At 36.7% G+C, this 18,329-nt stretch overlaps 1 protein-coding gene across 3 annotated transcripts in view; it reads right to left on the bottom strand.

Annotated features, from left to right (window-relative positions):
* Positions 1-17,165, bottom strand: part of TFEC (transcription factor EC) — a 38,378-nt gene extending 21,213 nt beyond the window's left edge. The window contains exons 1-2 of one of the 3 annotated variants that reach the window (XM_072921683.1): positions 16,774-17,165; positions 14,558-14,653 (exon numbers count right to left, since the gene is read on the bottom strand). In XM_072921683.1, the coding sequence (XP_072777784.1) occupies positions 14,558-14,653; positions 16,774-16,854 (177 nt within the window). In that variant the 5' untranslated portion in view covers positions 16,855-17,165. Of the gene's footprint in view, positions 1-8,775; positions 9,357-14,557; positions 14,654-16,773 lie in introns of those variants that run through there. The other 2 variants (XM_041711318.2, XM_072921696.1) reach the window with 2 other exon arrangements.
* Positions 17,166-18,329: the final 1,164 nt, after the last annotated feature.

Below are 18,329 nucleotides of genomic sequence, written 5' to 3'. Positions count from 1 at the left end.
CTCCTAATCTCAGTAATTAGAAAGATTCACATAAGCATTATTCCAGAAGGGATGGGCAGGGAAAAAGAGACAGTGGGGTAGCTCTGTATTTTAGGGAGTGTTTTGATTGTCTAGAGCTTAAGGGGATGCTAAGGTTGAATGTTTATGGGTAAGAATCAGGAGGAAGGCCAGCAAGGCAGTTTTCCTAGCTGGACTTTGTTATAGACCACCCAGCGAGGATGAAGAGACAACTGAAATATTCTATAAGCAGCCGAGAGAAGTCTTGCGATCGCTGGCCCTTGTTATGGAGGGAGACTTCAACTTACCAGGGGTTGTCTGGAAATACAACAGCCTAGAGGAAACAGTGCAGAAGATCCCTGAAGAGTGCGACAGCTAACTAACTTCCTGACAGAGCTGGTGAGCAAAACAGGTAGGGAAGGTGACCAGTGGATCTGCTGTTTGTGAACAGACAAGCACTTGTACAGATGTGACATTTGGAGGCCACCTTGGGCACAGCAATCAAGAAAAAATAAAGTTTTTTAGTCTTGGGGAAGTGAGTGGAGGGGTCAGCAAGACTTGGACTTTCAGAGGCTAGACTTTGGCCTGTTTAGGAGATTGGTTAAGAGACTCCCTTGGGAGGCAGTCCTGAAGGGGAAAGGAGTCCACAAATGCTGAACCATGAAGGAAATGCTAAAATAGCAGGATCAAGACATCTTCATGTGTGAAAAGATGAGCCAGTGAGGGAGACTAGCCTGGCCTGGCTGAAGTTCCAGCTTTGGCTGGAACGGAGGGGGAAAAAAACCACAGTGGAAGAAGAGTCAGGCAACTCAAGAGGACAGCAACAGTGTTGTGAGGTTATGCAGGGAGAAAATTAGAAGGCCCAAAACCTAATAAGAGCTTAATCTAGCCACTGCTGTAAAAGACAATTAAAAATGTTTCTATAAACACATCAACAACAAAAATAGGGGTAAGGAGAATCCCTGTTTGTATTGGATGTGGGAGAAAATACAGTGACAAAGGATGAGGAAAGGTCTGAAGTACTTAATGCCTTCTTTACCTCAGTCTTTAAGAGTAGTATTATTTGTTCCTTGGGTACCCAGCCACCTGACTTGGGAGACAGAGCAGAATGAAAAGCTCACAATCCAAGGGAAATGGTCAGTGACCTGCTATACCACTTAGATAGACACAGGTTCATGAGGCCAGACAGGATGCACCTGAGGGCCCTGAGGGAGCTGGCAGAAGAGCTCACTGAGCCATCTTGAGTCATTTACCAGAAGTTCTGACTGAGTGAGTCACAGTTAGCAAGGTCACAGTTTCTGGAGTAAATGTGGACCATCTACAAGGTCCACATGGGCCAGAAGGATGATGGAGGAACTACAGCCCTATCATCTTGATGCAGGTGACAGGAAATGTTATGGAAATTTAGTGTCAATTGCATTATCTCTTATGTGTCTTTCTTCTGTGAATTTAGCAGAAATCTCAATTATATTGCAATGGCCACTACGACAGATAAGTGGCTTTGTGGATATGGCCACTGGTGGTCTCCATTTGACACACTGTCTTCATTCACAGTTAGCACAAAAAATCTGCTATTAATAAGTGTGCAAGGATTAATTCTCAATGTCAGGATTCAGGATCAGGAGAAGGAATAGAGAGTCATCAATGTGACCTGTTTGGGACACTTGAATGTGTCCAAATGAACTGAATGATCTCTGTCTCTTATTTTTGACTCTGAAGAAAGTTTGGGGTGAATGTTGCAGGCTTCCCAAGTGTACCTTCTCAGGAAATCTCACTGGCACATTTCCTAATGTGAAAATTTCCAAATAAACACTTTAAAAGTCACATAAGAAAGACATAGTTTAAATTAATTGGTTTTTTTCTGATTACCAGAGACTTTTATAATATACAGTTAAAAATTGTGTCAAAGTATTTTGTTGAAATTGTCTATCTGAATTTGCTCTTTATTGTTATCAAGCATAGAAAATTCCAAGAAATTTCTTTGCTAATGTTACTGAACACTGAGAAAAATCTTATAGTAGAAATTGGTCGATTTTGATGCAACATGAGAAAACATACAGGAAGTTCTTTTAGAAATGTAAACATCTGTAAGCAACTAATTTTCAAATTATAAAATCAAAATATATAGCACAATATATTATAGAAATTGTGAGTCAAAATATATTTAGCTGTTTGGATGTGTACCAAAACTCCATACATTGCAATGCAATTTATTTCTTATAGTGTCCATTAAGCAGCGAAAGTTTTTGCAAAAAACTGAGGTTTCAAATAGCTTCCAGGCCTACATTACAAGATAAGTATATATATATACACACACACACACACACACACACACATAATTTCACAAAAAATTCAACTCAATGTTATTAAAGGTACAAATCACTTAAAACAGCAGAATTATACAATATGTATATAGTGATGATCTTACAATTCTATAGCACTGTGAAACTTGATGAATCCCAAAATTATTTTAAAATCCAGTTGATTCCACCATATCAAAAGCATGTTCTTGTTTTCAATTTAGATGTGGAAACACAGACATTTGGGTATGAAAATTCCTAGGTACCAGCAAATCATTTATCTTGCAGGTGTCATATTGGTTCACACCTGTGTTGTTTTGAGAACTCCTTGTAAGTCACTTAATTTCCAAACCTTGCATTCATGATATTTATATTTATGTATATGTATCTAGGAATTTAAATGCAAGCAGCTCATAAGGAATGAGAACAAAAATATTAAAAATAGCAGAATATAATACGCCATCTTTCCTACTTCTGAAATAACAGCCAGCTTTGGACAAAAGATAACAACCTTTAGCACAGCAAATGGTTAACTGGGAATAACCGGTGACAATGTAGTACAGGAAGAGAATAATACAATTTCTAATTAAAACTGCAAGAAGCATTGAAGAAAGCAGGCTGTAATTAACGAAGTTAGCATTTGGCAAGGACACTGGGGTTAACATTCTTCCTTTTGTATAAAGTGTCATGGGATCTTCAATGCAAGGACTGGAACATGAGAATTTCCATTCATGGGGCTCAGTCCTGAAAGACACTCAACTTTGAAGCTTAGACCAATTATAAAAGCAAACTTCAGCTGGACTACCTGAGTGAATACACCTCACAGGTGCCTGTGACCTTGTGCTTGCTGACAGTGTCCAAGGGAAGTCCTGTGGAGGTCTCATCGAGAGAAGATTGCTATATTCAATCCTTGGGTCTGAACTGCTGTGCAGGCAGGATTGTGCAGCACATACTAAGGGTTTATTAACAGCATAGATGACTAGAAATGGACAGCTTTGATCACAATTTGCAGTCTCTAATGCCAAGTTTGGGGGATTTTATAAATGAAAATATTACATGAAAGAAAATTATGTGGTATTCCAAATCTTATAGCACGATAGCTGTTGGTAAATATAATGTAATTTTAAGGAAGATTTACTTATAGAATTTCCATTTCTTCCAAGAGAAGGATTCTGAATGCAGTAATAAAATGTATGAATACAGGTTGTCTGTGACTATTCATTGTAGTCCCTAAACAGGTATATGCCACAACAACGTTCCCTTGCAGGATCACATATTATTTAAGAATTTCTCCCTTTTGGCTAATTTTTGCATGATGTTTGCCTTACAGTAAAATTCAAGTATGTAAGGATCATGATTGTATCACAATCAGTCTTGCACAGCTAGAAAATAACAGCCCAACCATTTTCCAAAGCGAGATTTTTCTTAATTTGAGAATTCTGCTGGAAATGGTAATGCCCAGTCTGGACTAGAAAGCATTTCCTGGACATTGAGTTAATTTCATATCATTACATAATCTAGTTCATGAGCCAATAATTCTCAGTCTAAAATCAATTAGGTTTCATATCCCCAATATTTTTATTTGGATTATGTTAAAAATGTTGAATGATCACAAATTATTGTCAAAAAGCTTATCATTTATTTCCATTTGTAGACAACTTTTATTTTGTTTTATGTTCCTTTAAGACATTTGTCATTGTTTAACATTCCCAGGTGACTACTGGGAGTGAACACAGTCCCTTGAGACTTTGCTTTGCTAATTTGGACAGCCCATGATTCTTAAGACACACTTCCCATGCAATACTATGTTCCAACAAGAGACTCTCTGTACCTTTTCTGCTTTGAATTGGGTTTTCTGAAGGGTGGACACCTTATTTTGCCTATAGCATTCAAAAGGTTTCATGTCTAGTGAATCCCATACTGGATATTTCCTCATGTCTCTTGGAAATCAGTCTCATGATGGATACTAAGATCATATTTATCTCCTTTATGCAGTCCCATCATTTTGATGGCTTATAGTTATCCCCCGAACAACTAATGTAACCAGATCTTTTTCTGTCATCGCCAGTTAATGAGTTCTCAGCTTACTGCAGACATTCCTGTTATTAGTATTTAAATGAATGACCTTCCACTCAGTACTATTACATTCCTTCCATTTAGACCATTCTGTCATCACAGTCATATAATTCTTCCTCTATGATATCCTCATTCTTTTTTGTACTGGCAATGTTTTTGTTTTTGCTGCCACAGTAAATTTCATCAGTGTTTTTTTGTTTCAAGTTCACTAATTAAAATATTAAGTAAAGGGAGATCAAGGATTGGTTATTGGTGAACTTCATTAATATCTTTTTATTTTAAATAGAAAAACTTTATTCTTTCTTGACCTTGCTCCTTAGCTTGAAAGGAATTCTGTTCAGTTACTTTCTAAATAACCTGTACTGCATTTCACTAAAATGTGTTCATACACAAGGTTGTCAACAGTAAACCTTGGATATACAGGACTAGCTAAAAATGATTAATTCCAGTAGGAAACAGCTCTCCATACGCCCAAAGGATGTCAGTACTCAAGGATTATGGAGGGTGTGTATATCTTTAAAAAGCAGACACTTGACATGTTCTAGCTGTCTAAAATGGCTAAACCCCAGGATATCAAGAGGTCTTCATCAAAGGTATCTGGACTGTCCTGACAGGTCAAAACAGTTCATCAGCTAGCCTGCTTTCCCTTGAGGGACCTGCAAACAGACAACAGGATAGACTGTCCTGTTACCCAGCTGCCATTTCTCCAAGGGGCTCACTTCCTCACAGTCGCACTCACAAGCCCAAGCATGATTAGAAAAGTCAGGGTGTCCCCAGAGAAGGACTAGACTGCCTCTACCACACATCTTCATTCTGTCTGGATTAGAAGTTCTCATGAAAAGAGGCAAGCAGGAAGCAAGTTGCAGGAATAGTCCTTCTAGCAGGAACTTCCTTTGCTACCCTTTTTTCCAGGGTTAATAGCTGCAGACAAACAACCCACCAAGTGTGCCTGTTTCCTGCAGTAACACCGTGTGTTATGTTTCCACAGCAGCTGCTGTGCCGTGCAGACTGTTCTGAGGATCACTGACACGTGGTCAGATGGCCTGTACTGCACCTGCAGACTTGGCAAACTTCATAGGGAACCACAACACATGGGGCTTTACTTGTCACAAGAAGAGAGAGACTTAGCTGCCTAACCTGAAAGGCTGAGTACTATACCTGCAAAAGAAAATTTGTTTTGGTTCTTGGTAAAAATTGGTATTTGTTCAGACTGCATCTAAAACAAAAGATTAATGCAATATTTTGTAATTTTCCACCCCTAAATATATCCCACTTAAATCATGTTTTCAGGAGCTTAATTGATAGCAACACTTCAAGGAACAGTTTGGTAAAATGAGGCAACTTCTTAGCCACAAAAAAATTTAGCACCCATCTATTTCAATGTATTTCTTGCTTAATAATTTTAATTAAAAGAAAAAAACCCACAAAAGTAGGAATTTTGCACAATGTTTACATTATTATCCCATACATGCATCCCAAATACAAAAACCTCAATATGGAATTGTGTCCACAGTTCATTTCACATAAGTCAAAATGTTTGTGTTTGTGTTACTGGGGTACCAAACAAAAAAACACAATTGATTGCTTGTCATGCCTTTACAATTTATTTATGACAGGTAAACAAAATGTTCTCTCAATCTCTCAAGTTCACAGATTGACCTCAAAGTGTGCACTGAATTTGGCCAAATTGTGAGTTGATCAATAAATGTCTATTAACACATTAACAAATCCATTTTCTAAATAACAATACCTGGTATAATGGGTGTTTGCAGGTTTTGACAAGAGGGAAGAAAAATACAAAAACTGGGGGAGTTTTTGTATTTCAATGTGTGTTTTAATAAATTGTGACTTTTCATCTTCTCAATTTTATTGCAGACAGGATGCATATTCTTGTCAATACAAGTACTGTGCAGGAATGACTAGGGTTCAGCTTTCTTCCTCAATTGCTGTACTGCTTGAAGAAAGTTGAACATAAGCTGTGTCATCCTTTTTATTTGTAAGGATGTGTTTGCACTATTAATTGCCAAAGAAGTTATAGTAGACTGTTCTCGGAATCTGGAAGATCCCATTTACAGCTAAATTTTCTTGGTCCTTTTGCAATTGCAATATAAAATACTTATATTTGAGTACAAACGGTCTTCAGCAATAACAATTCAAAAATGTTTCAGTTTCTCTTTTTATTATGCAAAGAGACTAGCAGAAAATACTATCCTTCTCAGATTTGTTTTCATCGGAACAAATTGTATCCCCTTCTATATTTATCTTTAACATGTTTTATAATTACACAATCCTCAACCAGGGACTTAATGTTCAGATATATTATATCAGATATTATATATTATGCATGAAAACTGGTTCATTTTTTATCGTCCAATAATGATCATCAAGATGGTTCATTATTCATCAGAGAAAAATGAACTCTCTTCATATTCCAGTCATAGTACATTTCTGCCCTGATCATATACTTAGAAGTCCATTGTCTAGATAAATGTCTGATCAAATATGACCAAGCAAAGGAATTTTCTAGAGAATCAACCCTTTGCATGACGTATATGCTATTTCAATTACTGCCTTTTAACTGTATGGTTTTAGCTCTTTTTTACTTTTCTGACCACAAAATTAACAGACACAGTCCAGAAGTTAAGTGATGCTGTGATAATGTCATCATTCAACTTGCAGCTGGAAATCAATTCATAAGAGTACTACCCTCTAATCCCCAAGTTCTGAAAGCAAAAGATGCCAATTAAATCTGTTACGTATTTGACTATTTTATCACAAGTAACACCAGCTAATGCACTAATTCCTGGTTCCACCTTACTTCAATTTTGTTGGATACAGCGTGTAAATGCATATATCAAATCATTTAAATTCTTTCTCTAAAAACAATGAAAAACACAAAAAAAGTGGGAAAATTGAGGCTGAGATAGATTTATTTATTTATATTTTATACTCTATATATTTTAAGCTTTATATTATGTTCTCTGAGCTGTCATCTAACACCTAAGTCTCTGAATATATTACAGTAAGGTTTCTGTGTTCTAGTGTGTTCACATGGGTGTACCATGCAGAATTTCATTTTGGTTGAAAATCCTTTCTGTAGTGTTTGATTTCAGATAAATTCATAAATGCATATTTTTACTGTAGGTATAAATATGTATAAATATAACTTTAAATATAGTGTAAATAGTCAGCTACTTAATAAACTACTTTACACATATATTAAAGGTCATTGAAGGCCTAGGTTGTTGGAAAAGGAAGTGCTAAGATGATCAGTTGTACTTAACAAAGTGTATTTATCAAAATGGACTTCAACAAATCCTTCTTTTCCACAGCCTAGTTTTGTCTTGAAGTAAAAAGCTTGACAGCACCTGGAGAACAAAGTGGCCACTGTTGTTGCCTCTGAGCTCACAAGTCTTTTATTCAACTTATGTAAATGCCGCTGATGGAAACTTGTACCGTTTCTCTCCAGTAGGCATCATAACCTGTGTGCTGCAGACAGCAGTGAGCTAAATATAATCTTCTCTATGGCCTGCCACATTCTAAGGTCTTCAAGTCTTGCATTGCTGTATACAGAGAACAGTACAAGATGCAGCAGAGCCTTTGGGATAAAACAAAATCTTCTTGGTGGCCACAAGTAGCAGGAATTTTCTGGCAGATCCTGCTGCACAGGGGCTTGCAATTAATAAGGAATGAACATTGGGACAATTAGAAACCTGTTTTAACTATCCTTTTCTCTTACTACTGTTAAAAAATTGTTAAGGTCTGATATAAAGACTATGTTTGTAAAAGGTACTTGCATACAAACAACTGTATATTTTTGAATAATCCTTCATTTCTGTCTCTTTACCTTTTAGAAAGAGGAAACCAGAGAGGAAAAAGGAAATTTTTCCTTAGTTTCAGAGTTATGGAAACTTTACTACAGTTGCATGAAGACTGAGTCTTTTGGCTCCCTTTAGCCAGAGTTCTATCCGCAAAATAGAGAAGGATTAGTAACATTGGTCTGTTAGCGTGCCAGAGACAGAACTGAACTTTTTGGTCATTTTCCACAGCTCCTGAATGCTGCAGCTATATAAAAGTAGATCACAGTTCTTCTCCTGACCCAAGACCTTTTCTACAGCATGAGGTAAATTGTAGAGGCAAGAGGGCTGTACACTGCCCATTTCCACCTTAAACTACTAAATTGTGTGAAATACCAAAAGCAAACCTTCATCTGACATTCATATGACATTCAAAATGGCAGTGATAACAAAAGATACTTCCAGCTGCACCAAACAGGCCTGAGGAGTTCTGAATTTGTGCTTTTCATAGTTAGCTTTTTTTGCAACTGAAGCAATTGAAAGACACAATTTCCTACCTAACACTTTTATAGTATTGAAAGACGACAAAGAAAATATTTGCTCACCAGTTTTATTTTTGAGGCGTCTATTATTTCCTCAATAGCTACTGACTGTTTCTTCTCCTTCATTTTGCTTCTTCATTAAGCTTGTAAATGATACCAGAGTGTGCTTGACAGAAGTTTATATACTTAGGTGAACTTTGATTCTTCCTTGGACTTTAAGACTAATCTAGTGTAGAATGTGATTGACAAAGCATTTTCATTGATGTTATGCAGCCTTTTCAAGTTAGTCAACCTGAGAAAATGAGGTTGTTAATGTTTACTCTGGCCCTTTCTCTAAAATGGTTTTGAACTTTAACAGATTTTATCAACTTATAAGGTTGCCAAATTACATCAGTATTCACTAAATAAAAAGTACTCATGATTATGCAGTAGGGGGCTGCCTAGATCATCAATGCTATATGCACCTCTAGTGGAAAGCTGGCTTTATTTCATGACTGAATAAGTAGAGCACTTGTTGAATAAAATACTTTGGAGAATACCTACTTGAATTTCTTCCTTCTGTATGATTCCTGAGAATGGGACAGAGAGCAGCTTTTGCAATCCATCCAGATGGTCACCATCAATATTTAACAAATAATTATTAATGTCATGAGGAGAAACTGTGACCTCAAAGACCTTGTAATAGCAGTGAGATTTTGCAGACAGAATGAACTATGCTTTTACTAATAGTGTCTCCCTAAAATCAAATGCAGAGTTAACTGATTTAATCAGAACTTTATACCAGCTGCAGTTAATAGAATCATAAAAATTAAAGAAGGAAAATATCTATCTGTCCTATCCTGATCTAACTTCTATTCTGTACCTGTACAACACAAGGTTTTTTTCCAAATGCCAAAGGAGCAAAACAAATACAAGCCAGCCATGCAGCCACTGAGGATTTTCTCCACAGGCTCTTTTCCTGCAAGAGTGGCAGAAGCAAAGCAATCCCACTGACTTGACTCCCAAGCAGACTGGAAATTAACAGCAGCTCCCAATCTTGGTAAAATACTGAACTATGAATATATGAAATGAAGGTGAAGCAGTGAAGCCTCAGAAGATCCCTGAAGAGGTGACCCATTGTAAGGCACCGCCTTTACAGAGTTCGCCACCTTTGCCGTAACTTAGAATACTTGGTAACCCACATGACTCACAGCTGGCAAAACCCCCAGCTTCCAGCATGCCCAGGTGCTTTGGCTTCCCTTCTCTGGTACTGGTTTAATTCTTATTTTCTCAACATTCTTGCTGCTAAGGTCATTCAAGGGGATGCTTAAAGAAACCATTTCTTAAATATTACAAATAAATTATAGTATCATAGAATGTTAATGGATTAGTATGGACCTTAAAGACCATCTAGTCTCAACCCTTTCTGCCATGGGCAGAGACACCAAACAAAGTTGTTCAAGGCCTTAATCAAGCCTGGCCTTGAACACTGCTGGAGTTGGGGCATTTACAAGTTCCCTGGGCAAACTGTTCCAATGTAGCCCCACTCTCACAGTAAATAATTTCCTACATCAACATGGAAACATTTTTTTCTTGGCTTTATTTGGTACTGGACATGGAAAAAAATTCAATGATAATATTTTCCATGAAGTAGCTTTTAATTTTTTTTCAATCTGAAAGGAACTGCTCCATTTAGTTCAGTCATTCAGTATTGACTACTCCAGCAATATGGAGCTGAACTGATTCAACACACCAGCAGCTGGGTCTCTCCTGGTGACTTTTTAAAATCCGATTTCATGGTAGTGTTCTGCCTGAAGCACTGCTGTGCAACTATTTCTTAGCTCTCATTGCCAGCCATCTAACTGCTACAGAGCCTCTCTCCCCAGGCTTCTTCAAAAATAGTGCTGAAAGTTCACATTTTCTTGTGCACCAGAAAAAAATACAACTTAGAATACTTGAAAATATTCACAATAAATATTCACAATAAATTATTTTTCTTGCTGGTCCCACCCAGGTCTGTGCAAGAGAGGCCTGTGCCATTACAGAACATAAAATTCCTCTCACTTCATTCTTATTCAAAGCCAGTCAATCTCCTAATGCTTTTGACACAAGTTTTAGTAGACTGCATGTCAAGTAAAGAGCATTATCCCAGTTGTACAGTGATTATTTGGACTGTAACCGTTATTTCTGAATGAAAGTACTGGTAAATTGCTAACTGTTTTCCTACAGATCTCCACTGTGGTTGCTAGATTGCTGGGTTTACTCATGAGTCCTAGGGCTGCATACATACATTATCAAAACAAAACAACATTTAGTACAAATAAGTGATTCATAAGATCACACACCACTAAATCACACCTTGAAAAGCACAGAGAACCTATTCTTTAACAGCTCTTTCTTAACTGCGACTAATCTCTCAACATCTACTTTAATATGTTTCTTCATTTTTTCTCCTTGCTGATATTAAAAGCAGTGTAGAGCAGAGCTTTTTACTACCTGCCCTAAACTATTAATGATGGTGTAATATATGCTTTGTATTAACAGACCTAAACATCTACACTTCCTGTGTTATGAACATTTGGAAGTACTAATATACTTTAAATTCCCTACAAAATTGTTGCAAGGATTTTGAATAAGAATGAACTTCTGATAAAATTTAAAGTATTTACTTTTCAAATGTCAGTCACCATATCTGACCTACATGATATTAGTTCACTTCTAAAACTCACTAATATATTATTTGTCTCATTTTTTTAATGATCCTTATACAGTTAGGAACAAACCTGCTTCTCCTAATATGATATTTAGAGAAAAAAATATTTTCTTATAATTAATAAATACTCTGCTGTCTGTTAATTAAAATTTCATAAAAGTAAATTATTACAACAAGGGAAAATTCCTTTAAATTGGTGCTGTCTTTTTTTTATTAAATCTTACCTTCTCCATAATGAACAAACAGCTCTCATTAAATAATAGTTCATAAGAATAGTTATGATTTTATTTCAGTTATGTTTTATGAGCAAAGATATAATTTGGTTTACAAATTCTTTCAGAGCAATCAAGACTCTCCATGTAGGGAGGACCTAGTCTTACATTTTAACCGAACTTCTAAAAGATTGTTATAAAAAGTAGGCTTCTGCCATTAGGGTACTCTGAAAAACAATAGAAACACCATAAAAATCCCTAGTTTAAGCAATTCTTAAGCGATCACCCAAAACCAGACAGTTTCATGAAATTATAAATTTGTGTCCAAACACAAGCCAAATAATCCACTCCTCAGAAGCTGTAATTATTTTAATGAGAGATGGAGGAATTTCTTATTTTCACTTCTCTGATTCTACAAATCATAACTGTAATTCATTAATTCAGGGTCAGACAATGAGCCTTTGAGCAATTATTCACATGAGTGGTCTCACAGAATTCAATGTCTTCATTTAACATGCCATTAAAATGGTACATGGGTGCATTTAACTAAAGTAAACATTAGACCACTGCAACACACAACAGGTTGCACCATAACAAGTGGGAAGATTACTCAGCCATTGAGTAAGCCATTGAGAACACTGAGACAGGAAAATCGCATCATGAATTTATCTTTTCCAAGAAAAGATTTCACTGAAAAAGCACCTAAGCCTTTTACCACATTCTGAAAACCAAGTCAGTCCATTTCAGAATTTCAGAGATTACTCTGCTCAGTTTGCAAAATCAAGACAATCCCAAGTAAGGAAAGTTTAAAAAGGAATTCTAGAAATACGTAGGAATTATGCTGGAGAATTTTAAAGAGAAAGCCAAAACCAGCCAGATACAGAGGCAACTCAGTCTCACATGCAATCTCACTTATTCCATGCTTATGTCAGCCACCACAGCAAGGCACCCTGTGCACATGTCGCAGCTACTATTGGACCTTACTGACATACAGCACAAACCCAGCATATCTCAGGGAAACTAAATATTCTCTCATTCTTTGTCATGCCTCCTAGTCCAATACTCTAGTAATACATACATGTTTGGCTCAGATAAAGAAATTTCATTATGTTTAATGTGATAATGAAAAACTGGATATTAAAAAATATTTTCTACCTGCGTCTCTATCTTTCTCTATTGCACAGCTTGTGACCAAAATTTTGCTGGCAGATTTGGGATGTTGCCTGAAAGATGGCATAAAACCAAGTGGCATGAGCTAAATGCCTGAGATCTCTCAGTGTGCCTAATCCATTTGTATATTTTTAAAGTGCACAGTGCTAAAAGAGAAGACAGCAGAAGCAGAGACACCGCTCAATTTTCTCACTCCGATGCAGTTTGCCTGCCTTGTTGAAGATAGGCTTTATTTTGCCACAGTATTGAAAAGAGCTATTTGGAAATGTGTGCTACTCCCTGGCTTACCTACCAGCCTGCTGATTTCCTCAGCACAAATGAAAATCCAAATACGATTACCTGTCCCAGTGGCACCTCAAGAGTCCCAAATCTTTGCAAGTACAATACTATCAAGGTCTAAAAGATATTGCATATTTCCTTCCTCATTGAGACTAGGATATTTAATAAATTTTAGAGACAAATGTCCTTCAAGGCTGAAGATAAAGGGTAATGAACCTGGAATTAGGACAGATTAATATCATCCAATTTGAAAAGGTTTAGAGGGAGTATGACTTCAACTCAAAACTCAGAATTCATGCCTCTCATCACCATCCCATGCTATCATACCTGAAATTATCCTCCCCTGCCTCACATTAATTTGAGCCAAAATATTAATTCACTCCTCAGGGACCATTTCTTTGCTATGTTCTGTACAGAGATATGTGTGAATCAGTCCAGTTGCATTAGTTCTGTAGTTGGCATGCAAATATCAGGTGTTCACAGAAATGTAAATTGGCATTAATGCTGAACTGTATAGTGGACAATATAGAATAGTAGAGATCTTGTCTCCTAAGGTATTTTTGGAGCCAGTGAAGTTCTGTAAGTCAGAAAAATATATTTCTCCAGAGGGTGATAAAAAGCAAGCACCTGACTGTATTTTGTTGTGAACTTGGTGGATTGTCAAAGCCTTTGAAAATGCTCCTGCCTTCATCAGGGCAAAGTTTCCCTTTATGGGTATACAGTTTAAAGCCCTGAGGACAAACAGTTCTGGACATCAGCTAAGGTAGAGAGGACAATATATATCCTTCTGTAAAGTGAATTAAAAGTATTGATATGTATTACTTTCATAAATAATAACACTCTATGTGGTTTTGTGTCCAGAAAAGCTCCATCCTTCCTCTTCAAATATGTAAGATATATGGAAAAATAACTAGCCTTTGTTAGTCCTTTCACATTTATTCACAAAGAGACATCATAAAATTGAAGTTTGTTACATTAATTCTTGTGAAGAAGTAACAGTCCTCTTATTTGTCCTTGAAATTATTCAATTAAATGCAATTTGTCTGTATGAAAATCCAGAACTAGAGCCTTGCTTTAGGATAAGACACTGGAGAAACCACTGTACCATAGAAACTATTACCGGGGGATGTTTTGACTTTTTTTAGTTGAGGTAGAAGGATCTTTAAGCAAGGCTTTAAAAGGCCTTCTAGGGTCCAGAGACTCTTTATCCTTATTATTTTTAGCACTGCACAGACATCAGTAACTCCAACGGGTTATGCAACAAGCATTTTGCTGGGCTAGAACCCCACGTGCTATTCAGACCATTTAAAACATCTATGTCTCACCACACTGGTGCCCTTTTCTTTAATAATTATTGACAAAAAGGCAATCAGCTGAAGAGAAAGAACAGTCCACTGATACTATTCCTTAGCTTCTGAACTGTGATGTGCTTGAACCACTCAAAGAAGCTTTCTAGTATAAAAAGCAAGATGAAATTCAACAAAATACTTACAGTTCTTTGCATTAGTAAAGGAGTTTCAGAACAACCTATCCCTTCATCATTAAAATTTGATTCCATATTGATTATGTCTTCAATAACTTCTTCCATCTGATAAAATAATATTTAAAGAGAAATCACTACAAATAATAATGGGGAAAAGTTATTTTTAAAATACAGAGGAATTAATCTTGAATATATCAGCAATGAAACTGAATTTCAGAACTTTATATCTTACAATTCAAACACTTCTATACAATATTCACATTTTTTACTTCTTGTGAAAACTGTTGTGGTTTAGGAAGATACAATTTTCTCTTAAACATCAGCCCACACCCCTATTTTAACCCCTTATTGCAGCACCATAATCAAATGACAGGAGTGATTTGTTAAGCTGTAACTGTGAACTTGATCAAATGTATCATATCCACAGTGCCTTGCTGCATTGGTGCAGGGAGACTGAAAGGAAAATGTGGTTCTGCAATGGTAGGAGTCACTCAAGGTTTGGTGTTACATGCTGCCCTCTTCGGCAGGTAGAGGTTTCTTTGTTTAGCAGAACACTGGGTACTTTTCCAGACAGCCTTCTGGTCTCACTTTTGACCTAATCTGAGCCAAAAACTACCGAGGCAGATGGGAGAGCTCAATATTTGTTTGCTATGAAACAATGAGTACTTTGAAGGCCTATAGATATATATAGATTTGGACAAAGTACAGCATGAGTTTTCAATAATTATGGTCTGGTTCCACTCACAGTATAATTCTGGGAGAGATCTCATTATGAGATCTCTCACTTTTAAGAGCTATCTGTAGCTCTTGGGAGCGGAAGGAATTTAAGATGGTCATGTGCAACAAAAGTATCCCACAGATATGGGACCTTCAACACAGACTTTTTAGCCACATGGCCCAGCACAGCTCATGCATTCATTCCTCTCCCACTCTAAAACCAGAGAATACAGAACTAGTGTGCCAGTAGCTGTTCCCAGACTTATCTAGGAAAGCACCATCAGGGCCCAAAATTATACTAATAAATGCTAGCAATTAAAAAATATGAAGGAGTGCAGTTTACTGCACCAACCGGCTCTATATTATTTACTAATATATCTACGGCCTACTCTCAACCACAGGGCACACCCACATTAAGAAATTACATGGTGACAGTCATCCTCCTGAGTCTGAGATGAGATTATCCAAATCATTGCAAAGCTGCCAGGATCTTGCTAGTGCCAGGTATCACCCTCCCAGTCCTCACCAGGCTCTCTCTTGGTCACCAGGACAGAAAGTGGTACAGGGCAGGCTCCTGATCAGACCCAAAAGGCCTGAGAACAGTTTCAGCACCCTACACTTTGCCAGCATGGAGGTGGTCAAATAGGTGTCCACAATGGCCATTTAAAATAGCATTTTAAAGTAGCTCAAGTAATCCATAAACCTGACTTTAAATGTCAGTTGTCAATGCAGAAGGAATGGAGAGGCCCCAGATGAATTCTCCAGGAACCTTTATGGGCTCCCACATGCTTAGCTACATCAGCCAAATGCTCGAATGAGTCATGGTGTATTTGTAAGATTCTTTTTTTCTATTAAAGTTCAAGACATGCTACACCGTCTTCATTTCTCATTTCTGTAGGAATTCCCCTTTTACCTAATAAACAGTCTCTTTTGAAATCTATTGAAGTATTAAAAGCCATAATGGCCTACATCTTACACTGGCTAAGAATCTGATATTGTATTATAGCTGAACCTCTATTAAAATCAACGGTGGCACTAAAGTTAGCATATCTTTGCCAATTTATTCAAGATAACCCACATAAAAATATAGCAGCTAACTGAAAAATGATTGAGTGATTTTTTTCAGATACATATTGAAGGTAATCCATATTTAACATTTTTTATGCAGCTAGGTTAATACCTTTAGACAAAAAAATCCCATCTGAAAAAAGGATGTTTTTCTTTGCAAAGTGCATATTCAGAAAATGTACAGCAACATATGATGCGTATGTAAAAAGATGCAACAGTATATTTTATCTGGCAGCAGTCTAAAAGCTTGATCCTGCAGTAAGCTATTCACAGGCACACAAGGGAACAACCAACATAATTCAAAAGGATACAGAAAGCAAGTGCCATAAACCCTTGAAAGCTATGAAAGTCATGTCTTGCCCACTTCTAGTGGGTGATGTAACATTTTTGTAGAAGCAGACAGAGCCCAGTTCCCCTTTCTTTACCCAGCTCTGCCCTACCGCATTTTCGTGTTCGCCCCCGAGGGCCAGCAGCTTGGTGACAGGGCTTTCTGCAGTGCCAGCACTGCTCACTGGAGGCATGGGTCCGCTCCGGAGAATGGAGCTCACTCCCACTGGCTGGATTGTGTGAGAGTGGGACAGGGACAGGGTCTGGCTGGACAGCTTGGTATCGAGGGTCAGGTACTGCTTCACCTGGTGCCTCTGGCTCTGCTGTATGTGGTATCTAGACTGATTTTCCAAGTGTGTTTGTACCTGGGAAGGAATAGAAATAATTGCTGAAGTTTCAAGTTGCTAGTATCAGTATTTATACATATGCTCACTCGAAAATATTTCAAAAACAGAATTAGAAAACATAACCATGTTCCTGAGAAAAGACCAGAAATATGCTACACATTTTTCTCAATTAAAAGTGATCTCTCTTGAGATCACTGCAATCAAATCCACATGCATATATGAACTCTAAAATTAATATTGACTCTTTTGTACATGAAAGAGTAAATAAATGCACAGAGAAATATCATCCAACCAATTTTAGATAATAACAGCAGTAGACATTCATTCATACCTCCACGATCATCTCACCTTGTAATAAGTACAGTCACTAAAATGAGGCACTGCTGTACTTTGGCAATAGATTCCAAGCTGTAGTTCTGAATGACTGCTCACTATCCACAAGCAATGTGGATTTTGTGAAGTGCCTATTGAGGACAGATAACTTTTTTAGTGGATTGGGCTTCATAAACTGAGTGGTCATGCCAAACTGTCTGATTGAGTAAAACTTTGGGCTATCCTTTGATTATAGAGGTTGACAGTTGCTATTTCAAACAACTCCCATTTCAGATCAATGTCACATTCCTGCAATTTAATTACCAGAGGAGCACTGCATACACAAACCCTACTGTCATTTCAGCCCTGTTGCTCTCTTTTCTTCCTATGGCATGACTGGTAACAAATGTCTTGTAATAAATATTTTTCGAGTGGCCTCTGTAATCATGATTAATATTTCTTAAATAATAATAAGAGTTCCTTTGAAAACTTTGAAGACTTTTTTCTGAAAAATATTTAGTCATTTAAGCAAACTTCTTTTTGATTCTCCTAAAATACATAAGCAAAGATAGCCATAAAAGCAATTTTCCTTTGAAGAAGTCCTATTTTCATATATATTGCAGTACCTACTTTATTTTTAATCATTATAGTATAATGTTAATTATGCTTCTTTAAACTAATTTTCCATTCATATAAAAAAGACTAAGCCATGCAGTAATGAATATGAGATTAATTATTTTGATGTAAACCCTAAAGTTATTAAATAATATTCCATTAAAATATTGGTATAAAATCTTAAATACACTGTTTGGATCTTCCCCTGATTTATGTTAGAAAGGTATGCATAATATATAAGGTTGCAAAAATTTTATGTACATTTGGGATTTACTTATATCATTTTTTGTTTTAACTTAGATTTTTGTAATAGTTTTATAAAGTGCATAATGCACTGTTTAAGCTCTGACTTATCATGTGTAAGGATACATGTAAAATCATAAATAATTCAGATA

Source organism: Taeniopygia guttata, chromosome 1A, assembly GCF_048771995.1.
Source record: "Taeniopygia guttata chromosome 1A, bTaeGut7.mat, whole genome shotgun sequence".
NCBI lineage: Eukaryota > Metazoa > Chordata > Aves > Passeriformes > Estrildidae > Taeniopygia > Taeniopygia guttata.
The sequence above is the reverse complement of the archived record's forward strand: the minus strand, read 5'-3'. Positions and strand labels throughout refer to the sequence as shown.